Below are 16,696 nucleotides of genomic sequence, written 5' to 3'. Positions count from 1 at the left end.
GCTCCTCAGTTAGTGGCCTGGGGAGATTTCCGTGGCAGTGAGGGGATTCCCGCTGAGGGGCGTGAACCAGGAAGGCAGCATTTTGAGGGGGGCGGCAGTGAGGACATGGCAGAAAGGGGAGACAGAAAGAGAAGTGCATCCGTTCAGCCTCGAGGACAGACAGACGGACCTCCGCCTTGATTTCCTCTGCACCTGACTTGTGTGCCGTAAAATGCGGAGGCCTCAGAGAAACTGGGGCTCCTGGTTAGGGAATTCCCCCCTCCACCCCCCGGCGGGACCTCGGGCCCCCAGAACAGCAATAAAAAGATCAGTTGTGCTTGCGGCAGTTTTCCACGGAGGAAGTGAGAGAGCTGGGCCCTCTGGAATGATCGCTGTTGGGCCAGGTGTGATCCGAGTGGCCTGGCCGGACGGGGCGGGGGGGGGGACAGGGAACCACGGGCCACAGANGGGAAGGAAAAAAAAAAAAAAAAAAAAAAAGAACGAACGAACTCCGCTGGCTCCCCGCTGCTTAAGAGCGAGCTCTCCCTGGAAATCCCCGTTGTACAAAATGCCCTTTTCACGTGTACAGAGCAGCGTCTGACGAACCAAACTGCCTGCAAAGCCCGAGATGAGAGTCACGGGAAAGCCACGAGGTGTGGGGCCACGCCGCATCACACTCTCGGGCAGGGTGCAAGGGGTCGGCACACAGTCACAAAGGCTGGTTGCTTGATGCTTATGGGGCCCGGACTATAAAGGTCGCCAGCCTACAGCTGCTGGAGCCGGCGGTATCTCTGCCCCGGGCGGGGCCCACCGGGGGCGTGGCTGTCCCCCCCTTCCTCGCACGGTGATGGTGTCTGCACTCGCCGCCACTCGAGGTAGGTTGAGATAGACGGTATCTTCAGACATCAAGTGGTGGTCACGGTNGCCTCAGTGCTGGCCGAGCCGCTGGCCTGGGGCTGCTCTGGACCGTTCTCGGGACGCACGATGTCTTCGCTGGGCTGGATCATAACCTGGATGCGCTGCGGGCACCAGGGAGAAGCTGGGCTGGGAGGAGGAAGGCCGGCCGCCNTACTATAATAACCCCCCCACTGGCCCCTCTCTTTGCTGCTCCCCTCCGTCCCTGCCACTTACTTCACTCCAGCCACACTGGCCTCCTCACCCATGTCAAACATGCACCTGCCTCAGGGCCTTTGCACTTGCCCTGTCTGGTACATCCTTCCTTTCAGATAATTACACAGTTCAAGCTCTACCTCCTTAGGTCTTGGCTCAGTGTCACCTTGTCAGCAAGGCCTCACTCAGCACTCCCCAAAACCCCTTTCTACTTTATTTTTCTCCACGGTACTCGTCCTTATCTAACATGTTTTTATTTTGTTAATTGTTGGTCTTCCTCTGCTAGAACGTAAGCCCCACGAGGGTGGGATTTTTGCCTGTTTTTCTCATGGCAACTGTGTCTCTGGCCCTGATAATACTGTCTGTCACATAGCAGGTGTTCAATTCACATTTCCTGAGTGGATTTCCCACTACCTTCTCTACACGCGTGCCCTTCTCTCAATCCTGCCCCTTCAGCTAATGCGCTGTCTTCAGATGTGCCCACCCCCGGGCCTTTGCACAGGCTGAGCTGCCCTCAAATGCACCGCCGTTGCTTCTCTGCCACTCCAAGCCCTGACCGCCTTCTGGGGGCTCAGCAGAGGACCATGGGAAAGGAAAGCATTGGGCCTGGAGCCGGCAGAAGGGGCTGCGGGCCGCAGCTCTTCGAAGGACTTCCTGACTTACTGCCAGGGGTGGGGAAGCAGTTTCCCCGCCTGATCTCAGTTTCTCCATCTGCGGCTGGAGGAGGCCGGCCCAGGGCCTACACACAACCCCCCCGCTTGTCTTCGTTAGGCCGTAGACCACAGCACCCCCTCTTCTGCTCTGACTGGTCTCGAAGGTCCACTGACCCCAGGCCCTGCATTCTGATCATCACCCCTCCGCAGTGAAATGTCCTCGGCGCCCACTTCCTGCCTCGATGTCTCTAGCGCCTGGGTACCCCAACATGGGCTTGTTCCACTCGAGAATTTGATTTAACTTAACAAAGAGCTGGCATGGACCGCGAATGTGCTAGTAGGCCCCTGCTGAGGGCAGCGTGCCTCCCATTATCTGTCCTCGAGGGTCAGAGCAGGTTTTGTCTTTATCAAGTGCACAAAAGAGGTCTAGGGTAAGCCCTCGATACATCTGACCCTACCCTTCACCTGCTTTAAACCTCTGAGGCTCCCCTTTGCCTTCAGGATAAAGTCCAAAGTTCTTGTCCTAATTTTCAAAGCCCGTCATGAGCCTGACCTCCTTACATCCCCAACCTCATCTCTTATCATCCCCTCTGCAGCCCCCTCTACCCTCCGGCCACAACGATCTCCCTTCAGTTCACCACATGCAGTTTATACCCCTGGGCCTTTGCACATGCTTCCTTCCCATCCCCTTCTAGGAACATTCTTTCTGCTCCTACTTTAACTCCGGGCTCATCCTTAGGCTTCTTCTTAGCTATCTTCTCTTTCAAGAAGCCTTTCTTAACCCTCCTCAACCCAGGCAGGGCTAACCCATCTCCCTGGTTTACCCAAATCATGCTGCTTCTAATACCCTACTGTCATTGGATACTGAGTTGGCTATTTCCCAACTAGACTGCGAGCTCTGCAAGCATAGTGGGCTGTGCCCAGCATAGTAGGGGCAGGGGACGAGCAATCTAAATGGTGCAGAAGGGCTTACCTGCTTCAGAGAGCCCTTTAAGGTGAGGAACATGTAGGCCATGTAACCGGGGATGAGGACCATGGAAGACAGAGCCATGAGCCAGCCGACGCCCTGGCCCCATTTGGGGAAAACGTAGTTTCCCATGGTGAGAGGAGTCATCTGCACAGCACTGAAAATGAACACGCCCTGGGGACGGTGGGGGAGAGCGGGTGGCGGGCCGTCGGTCACCCGGACTCGACGATCCCGGCCTCTTCCCAGACCTGAAGCTGATGGGTCCACGGACCGCCTCCCTTGCCATGAGGCTGACCCTCGTAAGGGCCCAGCATCTTGGGAATCCTGCACCCAAGGCCGCTGCTGGTACCTAAGACACCTTTGTCCCCTTCGGAACCCACAGAAAGCGGCACCCCTTTCACGAGGACCAGCTTGAAGCTGGTGCCCTCTCTGGAAGGCCCGACAGAAAAAGGGACCCTTTCTGGGAGCACCAATAGAAAAAGGCCTCCGTCTTCCAAGAGAAGCAGCTTGGCAAGCAGAATGAGGACTGGACGTCAGCCTCTAGTCGGCCATCAGCTGAGTGCCTTCTGCAGGACACGACACAGGCAGTGGCCTGACCCCCCCGACCCCCCGCAAGGACTGGGGCAGCCTGCCTCGGCCTGCCCCTGCCTCACCTTCCTCCTGCCTAGGGCACGAAGGATGCGCAGAAAAAGAGGCCTCCCCGAGCCCAGGGCTCGAGCTTCAGAATCAGGCACATCTGGCCTGAACGCAGTACCAGCTGGCCGGGTGGAGCTGGCGGCCTGGGCCCGGGCGCCTCAGCGGTAAGGCCGGGGCAAGGATGCCCACGTGGCCGAGGGTTGTGAGGACGGCGTCACGCACCACGGTGCCCCGCGTAGCACAGAGCAGGCGCTCGGCCGGGAGGGGGGCGGCGGTAGTATTATTCGGGAATGGGCCCCGCTGCTTCCGGCAGTTTCTCTCGGGACCTGAGTCGCCCCAGGGCCTGGTCCGGCCTCACGCGGACGTCCTTACCGCCACAATGATGGGGGTGAAGAAGGACCAGCAGAGTTTCCACCAGATGCAGGGCCTGGAGCCGACCATCTCTTGGATGTTGTCGTAGAATCGGTTGACACCTGGGCCGTTTGGACAAGAGCAGCAGGGATGAGTGAGCTCAAAGCCCCAGCCCGGCCCCTCCGGGCGGTCTGACCATGGGCAGGTCACCTGACGTCCCGGACCCTCAGCCCCTTGTCTGCAGCAGGGGGCTACATCGCTTCTCGGCCTTTCGGCTACGATCAAGTGTGGAATAAGGGGCTCTGTCTCCGGGGGGGTCCTCGCCATCTCAACAGCCAACCCCCGGCAAGTGGGTCGTGCGGGAAAGCCAGGCACCCTCACGGGAGAACACCCACCGACCAAAGGACATGCGTATGAAGAGGTCCCCGCCTCCCTCGATGTCCCTCCCACCCGACAGCCAGCCTGGCCCTTCCTTCAAGGCTCTGCTGGACGGGGCGTTTTCCTCCGATGATCGGATGCTACAAGCTACGGGTGGCCGACTGCAAAGAAGAACCACAAAGCCTAGAGAAAATCACAGGCGTCATGGAGTTCCCAAGCCCGACGCTGGGCACTGCCCGAATTCTAAACAAAGCCAGTGACCAGCGAGGGTCTGACAGCGTTAGGCCGGTTGAGGGGGGGTGAGGGAACGAGGAGGAGGAGGAGGTGGTGAAGAAAGTGGAGGGACCATCAAGGGCTGGGAGGGACCCGGGAAGACAGGTGAGGATGACCCTGGACTGTCCCCTGGCGGGGTCCGGAAGCTCAGGCCGTGACACGAACATAAAGTCACTGTTTACTCCCTTCCTGGTCTAAGGCAGCGCGTACTTTCAATTATAGCCCCATTTTGGTTACGTATTTAACTTTAGAACTTTTGTAGATTTGGTTTCTTTTAAGTAGGCTTCGTGCCCAACGTGGAGCCCAACATGAGGCTTGACTTCACAACCCCGAGATCGAGACCTGAGCTGAGGTCACGAGTCGGACGCTTAACCAACTGAGCCACCCAGGCGCCCCCGGTTTTACTTTTCTAGATAAAATCTCAAACCCTCTGATCCCAACATTTATGAAGACATTTTTGGCTCCCATTTCAAATAAATTTATCTTCTAAGCAGAGTTTCCTGTGCTAACTTCATCAGACTGCTGTGGGGACTAAGTACAGCTGGCCTTGGAGCATCCAGGTGCGCTGACCCCCAACACGCAGTCAAAAATCTGCAAATAACTTTGGATTCTCCAGAAATGTAACCACCAACAGCTTAGCGATGATTGGAAGCCTTGCCAATAACAAACGGTAGATCAATATGTATTTGGTAGGTTCTATGCATTATGCACCGTGTTTTCACAATAAAGTAAGCCAGAGAAAAGAAATGCGATCAAGAAAATCTGCGGGAAGAGAAAATACATTTGCAGTACTGTATTACAGTGATGAAAGTATCAGAAAAAACACTGTCCTGTATTTATACACAGAATAAGGAGACCGGGTGGTTCCAACCCGGGTTGTTCAAGGGTCAGTTGTGAACTAATGTATAGAAAGGGCTTGGTGCTCAAGTTGTATTTGCTGAATGATAATTGAAGAAAGGACTAACTGACTGACGGACTAAATGAACGAACGAACGAACAAATGAATGAATGAATGAATGAATGAATGAGGGAGGGTAGGAGGAAGGAGGGTGGACACTCACCGTAAAACCAGGAAATGGAGACACATTCGAAGAAGACGAGGAACAGCAGGCTCATGCCGCTGGCAGAGTAGTAATCAAACAGCTTGAAGACATAGATGCCTCCCTGAGAGAGGAAAGGCAGTGAGAACGGATCCACTTCCGGCCAGAGCCCGGGGCGCTCAGCTCACAGCCCACACGGCCAGGAAGGTGTTAGACAACGCTGCAAGGAGAAGGCTTAAGGGAATATTAAAAGAGGCATCAAGGGCCTATGTGAGGAGGTGATCACCGCATCTCTGGGAACTGGGAAGGAATGTCTGGGGAAGAGAAACGTCCCCTTCCGGGCAATGCTGGTGGGAGAGGAGCTGGTCATCAGAGCCACCTCTCCACACGGTTGATCAGTTATGCCCCTTCCCTGCTTAAAGCTTTCCGTGGCTTACAGAAGATGTAACTACAACACATCAAGAGTTGAGAGAGATTAAAATTCCATACCATTCCATACTACACCATACCACACCACACAAAATACAAATGGCTCTGGCCTGCAAGGTCCTGTATGATCTCGTTCTGCACTCCCGACCTGTCTCCTCACTCCCTCTGCTCCTCAAACTTCCCCAACCCACGCCCACCTCAGGACCTTAGCACCTGCTGTGCCTTCTTCCCCCCGCCCCGCTCCATCTTCCCCTGGCTGTCTCTTCCTCATCATTTGAGTCTCAGCTCAACTGCCACTTCCTCAGAGGGCCCTCTCCTGACTACTCTGAGGTGGCATTCCTCCACCCTCACTGGTCATTCCCTCTTTTCTTCATGGCAATGAACACTCTCTGAATGATCTAATTTGTACATCAGTCTTGTCCATCAGAGTGGAGGCCCCAAGAAAGCAGACACGGTGTCCGTCACGATGACTGCTGAATTTCCAGTGTCACGTGAGGCCTGTGGTGAGTATGTAACAACTATGGAGGAATGAAGGAACAAATGAAGGATGTTCTGGGAATGAAGTGTATTTGAATCCGCGGGTAATTCTGTGCATCATAAAGCAGACCCGCAGGGTGGAGCTCATGGCTCTAGGGTCATTTACATTTATTGTACAATTCATCAGCGACGTGTACACCTTCTGACTAGACCAGAAGGGCCCTGAATGCAGAGAGGAGTGCTCATTAATATCAGTAGAAACAGCAAAGTGGGACCAAGAGGAAGAGACAGTGTCAAGGTCAAAGGCTCAACTCCAGCTCGACTCTCCTGTTAATGTTTGTGAGTTTTTAAAAACACAGTCCCTGTATCCCTTCCTCCAGGAAGCAGTCCCGGGGCCCCGGGCTGGGCCAGGGGCTGTATTCTCTAGCTGTCTTGTATCATTTCTAGCTCAGTGTGTGTGTGTCCCGCCCTCCCACCCCGCGGGCAGGGACGCCTTCCTGCTGTGTGTGCTGGGCTCGGCACAGAGATGGTGCTCAACGAACAGACTGAGGGTGAGACAGCATGAGGCTGGGGTGGGGAGGACCTGGAAGTGGCCACCCCAGAGGTGTGCCAGGGGCCCGGCGAGCTCACCTGGGTGATGTTAGAGAGGCCGATCAGGTAGGAGACGATGCAGACGGCAGCGATGAAGAGCTCCCTGCGGTTGCGGAGGAGTCTGGGGTACTCGTCCACCAGGGCCGTGATGAAGCCCTCCACGGTGCAGAACTTCAAGCGGGACAAGGGTCAGCCACGCGCCGCAGACCTCAGCCCAACCTGTCCGAAGCCTGACTATCTGGGGCACGACCCGAGGGGTCCGGCAATGTCAGGGCCCCAAGATCCAGGCCTGCCTCTGCCTCTCTTTGTGACCCTTCCCTCTGGACATCAGTTTCCCCATCTGGAAAACGGGGAAAGCGGAGGAGCTGATCCCTAAAGTCTCATGTGGCGGAACAGCTAGGGGTCTGAAACACCTGACCATCTTCCTGGAGAGCTAAGACAATGGCCACCTCTCCCTGATTCCCCCTCCCCTCCAGAGCCGCAGAGCTGGCTGGGGGCTCCCCAAAGGGCCGGGGAGGGCACCCTCACCTGGCTGTCGATGCCCAGCATCAGCAGCATCGAGAAGAAGAGGATGGCCCAGAGGGGAGAGATGGGCAGCTGAGTCACCGCCTCTGGGTACGCCAGGAACGCCAACCCGGGGCCTGTGGAGGGCAGGGCGAAAAAGAAGAAAGGTGCTGAGCACCTACTGCATACCCAGCACACCACCCACTTTCTAAGCTTTTCTGCATTTCACCTTCCGAGTAACCCTCTGGGTGAGTGCCGTCAGCCCCCCTTTTCCTAGGTGAGGATACCGAGTGCGTGTGGGCAGCGGAGGGAGTACGGCTGAGTCTGGAGGCCAGGGTTCCAGGGAGATGAAATGAGGGACCGCGGTGGCCTGGCCCGTGGTGGGGACAGTGCAGGTGCAGAGCGGTGACCACATGGAGGAAAAGAAAGGCGGTGGGGACGGGCAGGTCCTGGTACTGGCTGGTTTGTGGAGTGGAGGTGAAGGAAGGGCTCAGGGTGATTCCGGGGCTGCCCTGGCTACTGGATGGTGGCACCTTGTGGGAGCACAGGGAAGGAGAAGGCTTAAAGCCATCAATTTGGGACATACTGCGCTTGAGTGTCTGGGTCGGGGGTAGTCAAGAGATCAGGGGGAACCTCGGAAGGAGAAGGAAAGAAACTGCAATCTTCCTGGGTCTGGCTCAGGAAAGGGGGGTGGTGGCTGGGGCGGCCCAGAGAAATGAGCTGGCCATTGTAGGGAAGATGAGGACATCAGTGGAGAAAGTTCCTTTCCACATGACCGGCCCAGTTCTCCATGATGGAGGAGATGTCTCCCTGAGGCCCAGGGCCTCCGCTGTGAACACAGCGGGTCCCTCATCTCACTGCTCTCTTGGCTGAGTCAGGAGGCGAGGGCTGCCTGGGCTTCTCCCGGGACCCTGCGGCATTGATGACCGTGTGGTGAACAGAGCAGGTACAGCCCGCTTGGTGAGGACATGTTTGGACGTGGGACCAAAGCAAAGATTTAGGCACATTGTGTCATGCCGGTGAGCACATCTGAGCTGGAAGAAGGTTTATATCCCAGGGGGCAAGAGTCTGCCTTCTCCCTGCAGAAGGCAGCCTTGGGCTGGAAGACCCAGTATGGTCAGGCCATTAAGAGCCCAGGCTTCTTGATCAGCCAGGTCTATGTTCAATTCCAAGCCCACCGTTTTTCTAGCTTGATGAACGTGGTCCATGAGCCTCAGTTTCCCCACCTAGTAAATGGGATAGCAGAAGCATCGACTCCAGGGTGTTGGAAAGGTTCAGAGATGCTTTGCAACTAAAACGCTCCGTGCTCTGCCCGGCACATCGTGATGCCCAGTGCCAGGGAGCCCACACACCCCACTCATCCCTGACTCCAGGCCTTCGCACTGGCTCTTCCCTCTGCCCGCGTGCGTGTCCCCCGCCGCCTTGCTGCTGGTGATGATGACGGCCACAGATGCCGCGCCCTATCCCCTCCCACCCCAGGAGCCCCGGGCCTCGAATGGGCGGCCCGAACCTGAGGCCGCCACATCAGCGATGGACCTCTTGGTGACATGGGCCATGAAGCCCACGATGGAGAAGATGACAAATCCTGCGAACATGCTGGTGCAGGAATTGATGCAGCAGACGATGATGGAGTCCCTGCGCGGAGGAAAGGGCGGAGCCAGTGAGGGCGGGGCTGGCAAGGAGGGGAGCTAGGAGCCGCGTTAGGAGGGCTGAGGGCTGAGGGGCAGGCAGAAAAGGGACTGCTGGGCAGGTGCCCCCACCCCATCCCAGGGAAGGGGTGGAACAGGAAGGGGTGGCCGGAAAGGAATCCGCTTAGTGAGGAGTGGAGTTGACAGCGGAGAAAGCCCAGGGGGCGTGGTCTGTACGGGGGCGTGGCCACGCGCGGGCTTGCGTCGGAGGGGCGTGGCCGGGAAGGAAGGGGCTCTGGCACCTGTAGACGTTGTTGTGGAAAGAATTATAGCTCCCAAGGGCGATCAGGGATCCCAGGCCCAGACCGTAGGAGAAGAAGATCTGGGTTGCCGCATCCAGCCACACCTATAAGTGGGATGGTCAAAAGAGTCAAAATCATAATCATTGCCACAGTGCCCCAGGGCCTTTGACATGCGGTGGCCAGCCCCACCTGGCAACCAGCTTGGTTTCCACGAGGGTCAGAGAGATGCGGGAACTTTCCATGACGCTGGTAAATGGTGGCTCCCCTTCACCCAGCCGGGGGGGGGCGGGGAGCCCAGGGAGGCGCTCACCTCCGAGTCGGACAGCTTGCGGAAGTTGGGTGTGATGTAGAACAGGATGCCCTCCTTGGCCCCGGGCAGCGTAACCCCACGGAAGAAAAGGATGATCAGCATGATGTACGGGTAGGTGGCGGAGAAGTAAACCACCTGGCGGAAAAGTTGGCAACGTGGTCGTCACACCCCCTGCAGCGTGCCCAGTCGTTCCCTGCCCCCACGTCTCCTATATCAGGATCTGCTGTGGCCTTCCAGGTCAACCCCCTCCAGGAAGCCTTCCTGGATTCCTAACCGGCTGTGTTTGTCCACTTTTCTGAAGCCTCTCCTTGGAGTGCAAACACACCAGCTCAGCACATGGCTTTTCCTTTCCCCGACCCCTCCTTTATTTTTTGACTTCTGTCTAAATGTGTTGAAGTAAAATACGCGGTCAGGAAAATTTTACACACACACACACACTTAGAGTTCCCTTCAACAGCGTCTAGAATTTAAGTTACACGAAAGAGAGGGCTTGCCTTGTTCACTTTTGTTTCCCCAATGCCTAGACTAATCCGTGGTATACAAGAGACACTCAATAAATGCCTAATACGTAAAAGCACGAAGGTGAACATTTTAATGTTCCTCTTTTGAGACTCTGATTTGCACGTATGATCACATACTCTTTTTAAAAGTGATGCTCAAATTGTGTACTTGAATTTTCATTTAACACGTTTAAAATTAAAAAACACAATACGTACTTTCTTTGTTTACTAAAAACTGTTTTATTGTCTCTTAACAATGTGATATTTAATTATGCAAAATAGCCACTCAGAAGGTTCTACCATCCTTTTTAAGGGTTCCCCTACTGTTAATCATTTATGTGAATTTCCCTAATACTTTCTAATGAATTTTAAGTGAATCTCACTAATACAACACTGGACGCCCTGTATATATGGGGCGCCTGGGTGGCTTAGTCAGTTAAGTGTCCGACTTTCGCTTGGGTCATGATCTCGCGGTTCGTGGGTTCGAGCCCCGCGTCGGGCTCTGTGCTGACAGCCAGCTCAGAGCCTGGAGCCTGTTTCAGAGTCTGTGATTCCCTCTCTCTCTGACCCTCCCCTGCTCATGCTGTCTCTATCTGTCTCCTAGAAATAAATAAAACATTTAAAAAAAAAAACAAAACAACTTTGTCTCCAAAATTATTATACCACTCTTGGGAACATTTTCTAGGAGTAGAATTCCTGACGAAAAGGGGATAAACCTCTCAATGGCTCGTGATCCGTATTTTGCTCAATTACCTTCCAGAAACAGGCCTTGATTCAGCATTTCAGGATGCACCTTCCCCACATAGGTGCTAGCACTGAGTATAATCATTAAAAAAATATGTTTTCCCCCCAAACTGATGGTCAAAAGACTGACGTCACGTCTGAGATTACATTTCTCGGTCCGCGGTTGTAAAAGGGCAGTTTTCAAGTTCAATAACCCTTGTATGTCACAGCCTCACGTGGCCCTATTTTCTGGTCAGCACGAGTTGTGCCCCAGGTTAGTTTCATTTCCCCGAGATTCTTCAGGGTTAGGAAAGGCAGCCATAATCCACTCGAGATCAGACGAGATCGGGTGCGTTCAGGGTGGTATGGCCGTAGACAGCCATAATTCACTCGGAAAGCCACTGTACTAGGAATTAGGAAAAGGGAATTTGAAGCCATCTGTGGCACCTGTGAGCTGTATGACATTGGATCAATTTCTTACCCTCTCTGAGCCATGATTTTCTTGTCTGGAAAATGGGTACAATCAACCTGTCTACTCAGAAAGGTCAGTTGTATGAGGATATACAATACGCTTAATATATAGTGCTTAGGTCTTACACTTTAACCTGTCTTCCTTGTTCAGAATGAGTTAGGTATACACTAGGTGCTTAATAAATGTTTACGGATGGACTGGATGACTCGCTCAAAAGACAACTGACACCATGTATTGTCTCCATGGCATACAGTATGTGGTGGGTAGGCATATGCTACATACTCTGCATGGATTATTCTCCTCAGTCTTTATGACGACCCTGTAAGGTACTATATTATTGTATTCATTTAACAGATGAGGAGACTGAGGCACAGAGAGGTGAAATGACTTGCCCAAGCACCCATAGCTAGGAATCAGGGGACTGCGACTCAAGCTCAGCTCTATTTCTTCCAGTGCCCTTAGGCCCTACATTCTTCTGTTTCTTCAAATTGGGATGGGGGACACCTGTGGCCTCCTCCTGACTGCCCAGCTTAGGGACACATCCCAGAGGTTTTGACACCGGCTTTGGGACTGAGAGCCTGGAAGGTCCAAAGGCCCCACCAGCCTGGAACTGGGGGGGTTTTCATCACCTGTACTCACGCCCAAGCACGGACTCTGCTGAGGTTCTGTTTTGCTCCTGTCAGCGTGGGTAGTCTGGACCCCCCTGCTGTTCCCGGATTTTCAAATCCCTTCTCTCCCTTCCTTGCCGCAAAAACTCAAGACAGGTGCCCTTTAAGTTCCCTTCAGGCTGGGGCCAGTGACAGCCTGAGCCACCTCTGTCCCTGGACTCCTGGGGTGAGGCTTTAAGGGGAAAGGAATGGGAGTGAGGCCAGTCCTCCCTAACTTGGGTGGCGAGCTCCTCACATGTCCCCAGCCTGGACCTCCTCGCCACCCCCCACCCCCTGAACTTGACCATAATAAAAACAAAACAAGTCCAACTCCTCTCATCAGCTGCTGAGGGCTTTACAAAATCACCACTCCATTTGGTTTTCATAACAAACCACCAGATAAGCCCTATTTTTCAGAGGAGGAAACGGAATTTCAGAGCAGTGAAGTGACTGGTGTGAGGTCACCTAGCCAAGCAAACAGGGACGTGGGGATCTGAACTCAGGACTGTTTCAGAACAGGGTGTGGGTACCTAACCATTCACTGGTCCATTTCTGTGGCTCCTCAAAGGCTGGGATGTGGAAATGTCATCTCTGGATCACCCACGAGGCTTGTTCACTGGTCCCGGAGCCAAGTTTACCACCTGCTTTGCCGTGGCTCCGTGTAACTGTCTGACTTGCATTATTGGATCTAATCCTCACAACTGCCCAGGAGGTAGGCAGTGTTACCATTCCCATTTTACAGGAAAGGAAACCGAGGCAGGGAGAGATGAAGAGAACTGCCTCACTACAAGTCCGACGGGGTTCCTCGCGGTGCACAATCCTTACAGAGATCCCCCAGGGGACTTGTCCCCTTCTGGTCCCCACTGTGCACAGGCCTTACCTTTCCAGTCCAGCCAACACCTTTCCAGATACAGAAATACACAAGGATCCAGGCGATGGCCAGGGTGATGGCCAGGGGCCAGCGGATCTGGCCTGGCTTATCCAGCCCATCTGTCATCTGATGCATATTCCGCCTGGTGGAACAGTGGAGGGGAGCAGAAAGTCACGCGGGAGCTGGAGTGACCCAGGGGTACCTAGGGATTGGACACGGGTGACACCCTGCAGTGTGACTGTGCTGGCATCTGTGATTACAGAGATCGGGGGCTGGCTGGAGACCGGGGTCCATTATACTCCTTGGCAGAGAGTGCTCTGTGCTCAAGGGAGCCCTAGTCTGGCCGCCTTATTGCTCATCTGTTACCCTCACCTTCACTTTTGCTCTGTCCCCACTCCAGCCCCAGAGACCCTTCTAAGTGGTCTGTCTGACTGTGTCCCTCTCCTGCTTAAAACCCTACAGCGGAGAGCTCCTTACTTCCTCAGAATGAAGTCCAACCCCCCCAGGCTGCCCTTGCGAGGGCCTTCGGGGCTGGCTCTACTTCTCTCTTGTCTCGGCTCTCCCTGAGCCCCTCGAACGCCTGTCAGACTGGACGGCTCCCCTCCCCTCCGGCTGGCTTGCACTCCCCTGCGTCCAAGCCTTCGTGCATTCTCTTCCTCCTGCGGACGCCTGTCTTCCCTACGTGGTTTTCATCCTCAGATGTGACTTCCTACCTGGGCTGGTCCACGTACCAACCGGGGCCCCTCCAGCCTCCCGCGCATCCCCTCCTCCCAGCCCTGCGCATCCGCTGTTACCGCTGCCTGTTTGCTTCTGTTTGCCAGGCCCCTAACCACGCCGCACACAGTAAGTGCTCAAGAAATGTCGATTGAATAAATGGATGAATGCAACCGTGAATGGGTGTGAGAGACTTGTATGTGGCAGAGGCCAGAAGGAAGCGGCAGCCGAAGAATCTCATTTCTGTTTGTGAGGAGATGGGCTGGCCAGGGACGTTTCTGCACAAAGACCAGAGTCATGTACTCTGACACCTAAGAACAGCTCCTCCTGGCAGCTTCTCCAAGGTGCCAGGGAACCTTCCAGAAGGCTCCCGGACCCTTGCAAGCCACCCAGCGCAAATGCCTCCTTCATGCCCAAGAGATCCCTTTCTGTAAAATCAATACCCCAATACACATATGTGACGTGTTCTCCTGAGGATACAATCAGCACGGCTTTCCGTGTGTGTGTGCGCGCGCGCGCGCGCGCGTGTGTGAGTGTGTGCATGTGCCTTTATTCCAAACAACTCTGGGTTTCTAAGTGGATGGGGCGGGTTTTCAGGATGAGCTGGGATTTTGTTGGCCTCCCCTGGCCACTCTCCTTGGCCTGTGCTGGCTCCTCCCTTCTGGTGGCTCACGCTTCACCCCTGTCCGTTCTGTTCTGTTCTGTTCTGTGCACTCAGTCTCTGTACTGCAGCGATTCGTTCTCCCCGGTTTGTAGCGAGCGGCCCAGCTCTCTACGGGGAGAAAGGGCTTCACTGCCCCCTGCTTCTCCCTGTGCCCCGCGCACACCGCCGGCTCCCAGCTCCCTCTGCAGGGCGCCTCTGTCTCCTGCCGGCCCTGGCTGACGGCCCCCCCGCCCCCGCTGATGTCCCCACACTTACTCCCAGAACTCCACCACGGCGCTGGTCATGTTGGTGGTGTTGACGATGCTGTAGTTGGAGAAGCAGCGGTCTGTGTTCCACGGGTTGTCACACTGTTTCCATGGCAACGTCTGCAAAGGCACAGGGGCACCGACAAACCCACCTGAGCCCCCCGGAGATGGCAATGGCGGTCCCGGCACGCTTCGTCCATCCTCACGGCCCCTGAGCCTCCTCACAGCCACCCGTTACCTCGCTGCCCTTCCCGACAGCTCTCAGATGCAGGGCATGCCGAGAGCCCCATTTTAGAGATCAGAGAGGGGCAGAAACTTGTTCGAGATCACACAGCTCCTAAGGGCCAGAGCTGGAACTTGAACCTTGATCATTTCCCTCCGGAAATCCGCTTTCCAAGCTGCACCACGATATCTTGTGTGTTCATCTGGGGGCCACTTCCTAGCTTGTGACCTTGGGTAAGAGATCTCGCCTGCCTGACCCTCTGCACACAGATGTTAACAGCGAATACTTAACAGCATCTGTTCCTTGTGAAGTACGATTCTAAGCCTTTTGCACATATTTACTCCTTAGTCCTCACAACAACTCTACGAGGCCGGCCTTATTTTTCACCCTCATTTTATAAACGAGGGCACCGTGGCTCAAAGACGTTAAGTTTCTTTCTCGAAGTTGCACAGCTGGTATATATAGCGGTCAGGATTGGAACCCAGGTGGTCTGGGTCCATAAGAAATGAGCTAACAAAAGCCGCCTTAAGAAGGGTGTCCAGAGGAGCAGATGTTAGCCCACACGAAGCACATGGCTCAGTGGCTGGCTCGGAGTGGGTGCCGGTTCACGGGGCTACAATTTGTAGGGGACCAGGGGCCACTGAACACAAACCACCCCCCCCATCCCCCCTCCCAGGAATAGCCCTGCCGGCAAAATGGCACTCCCTGGGTCTGGCTCCCCCCGGGGGGGGCGCGATCCGAGGGCGCACTCACAGTGGTGAAGGAGTTGTACAGGTAGTAGATGGCCCAGGAGATGATCACGATATAGTAGATGTTCAGCCAGAATGATAGCACGGCGGCCGCGAGGCCCACACCTGGGAGCGACAGCAGCACGATCTTTGTTTAACAGAACGATCGTAGTAACTGGCCGGTGGGTGCCATGCTTCTCATTTTCCATGGTACCCACCAGCTCACCGGCCCCTGGAGACAGGTGTTATTGAGGCCTGGAGACTAAGAGAGAGGCGGGAACTTAGCTAGGGTCACACACGTCTGGCAAGTGGGGACTTGGCTCTGGGGCCCGGCACGGGCTGGTTACAGGTGGGACGGGGTCTGGGTTTGCCAGGCAAGAATGATTCTCCACGTATCCATCTGGTGTCAGGCACTGAGTATGGAAGCAAAGAAAATTATACCAGCCCTGGCTGGGGGAATAAGCTCGAGGGACAGTAGGCCGGTGGGGGCGGAGGTGGGGGGGCTCTGGGCTGGGTGCTCCTGTCCACCACCACCGCCCTAGATCATAGCCGGGGCCGCCATCTGTCACCGCCCCTGGCGAGGGCTCCACTCTGCTCAGAAGTGAACCAAGCAGGTCCCTCTCGCCAGTGGGGCCGGGGCGCTGGGAAGGCCCTGATTTCACCAAGGATCTGCGAGCAGGGGTCCCGCCACATGGCCCCCCACCGTGCAGACTTACCCTTGAACATGGGGGCCAGCTTCCACACCCCCAGGCCCCCGATGGACGTGTACTGACCCAGGGAGCACTCCAGCAGGAAGAGAGGGACCCCCGCAAAGATGAGGGTCAGGAAGTAGGGGATCAGGAAGGCCCCTGTGGGGTTGAGGAGAGAGACGCTCATGGCCCCAAGGCTTTGGAGGAGCCGCGGGCAGAGGGGGCATCGGGGCAGGGCGCTCTCGGGCTGCAGCGATGACATCTGGGCCCCCAGCCTCAGAAGCAGCACCACAGCCACACTGAGGCCCGAGGATGGCCTTCGCTCTAACTATGTCCCTCGTTCTTGGCAAATCGAAGGGGTGAACTTCTTGGTCTTGCTAACATAGCCACCTTTTGGTTAACGGACAAGAAACAGGAACTGGGGCCGGCTGCCCCTTTTGGAGCCTTTAGGGGCCCCTTCCCAGCTGTGACACTCTCCCCCAGGTGTGACACTCTCCCCCAGGTGTGACTCTCTCCCCCAGCTGTGACTCTCTCCCCCAGCTGTGACACTCCCCCCAGCTGTGACACTCCCCCCCAGCTGTGACACTCCCCC

The 16,696-nt window shown here is 55.5% G+C and overlaps 1 protein-coding gene across 1 annotated transcript; it reads right to left on the bottom strand.

Annotated features, from left to right (window-relative positions):
* Nucleotides 1–884: 884 nt before the first annotated feature.
* Nucleotides 885–16,283, bottom strand: SLC6A1 (solute carrier family 6 member 1). The gene is made up of 13 exons (XM_077751542.1): nt 16,132–16,283; nt 15,441–15,541; nt 14,475–14,584; nt 12,851–12,983; nt 9,629–9,763; nt 9,319–9,422; nt 8,899–9,023; nt 7,413–7,525; nt 6,924–7,055; nt 5,409–5,511; nt 3,718–3,818; nt 2,716–2,883; nt 885–998 (listed from the first exon to the last, which is right to left on the bottom strand). The coding sequence occupies exons 1-13, from the start codon at nt 16,139–16,141 to the stop codon at nt 885–887; spliced, it is 1,449 nt and encodes a 482-aa protein (XP_077607668.1). The 5' UTR covers nt 16,142–16,283.
* Between the last annotated feature and the right edge of the window lie 413 nt (nt 16,284–16,696).

This window comes from Crocuta crocuta, unplaced genomic scaffold, assembly GCF_008692635.1.
Source record: "Crocuta crocuta isolate KB4526 unplaced genomic scaffold, BGI_CrCroc_1.0 scaffold69, whole genome shotgun sequence".
NCBI lineage: Eukaryota > Metazoa > Chordata > Mammalia > Carnivora > Hyaenidae > Crocuta > Crocuta crocuta.
This window is presented reverse-complemented; position numbering and strand designations above follow the sequence as displayed.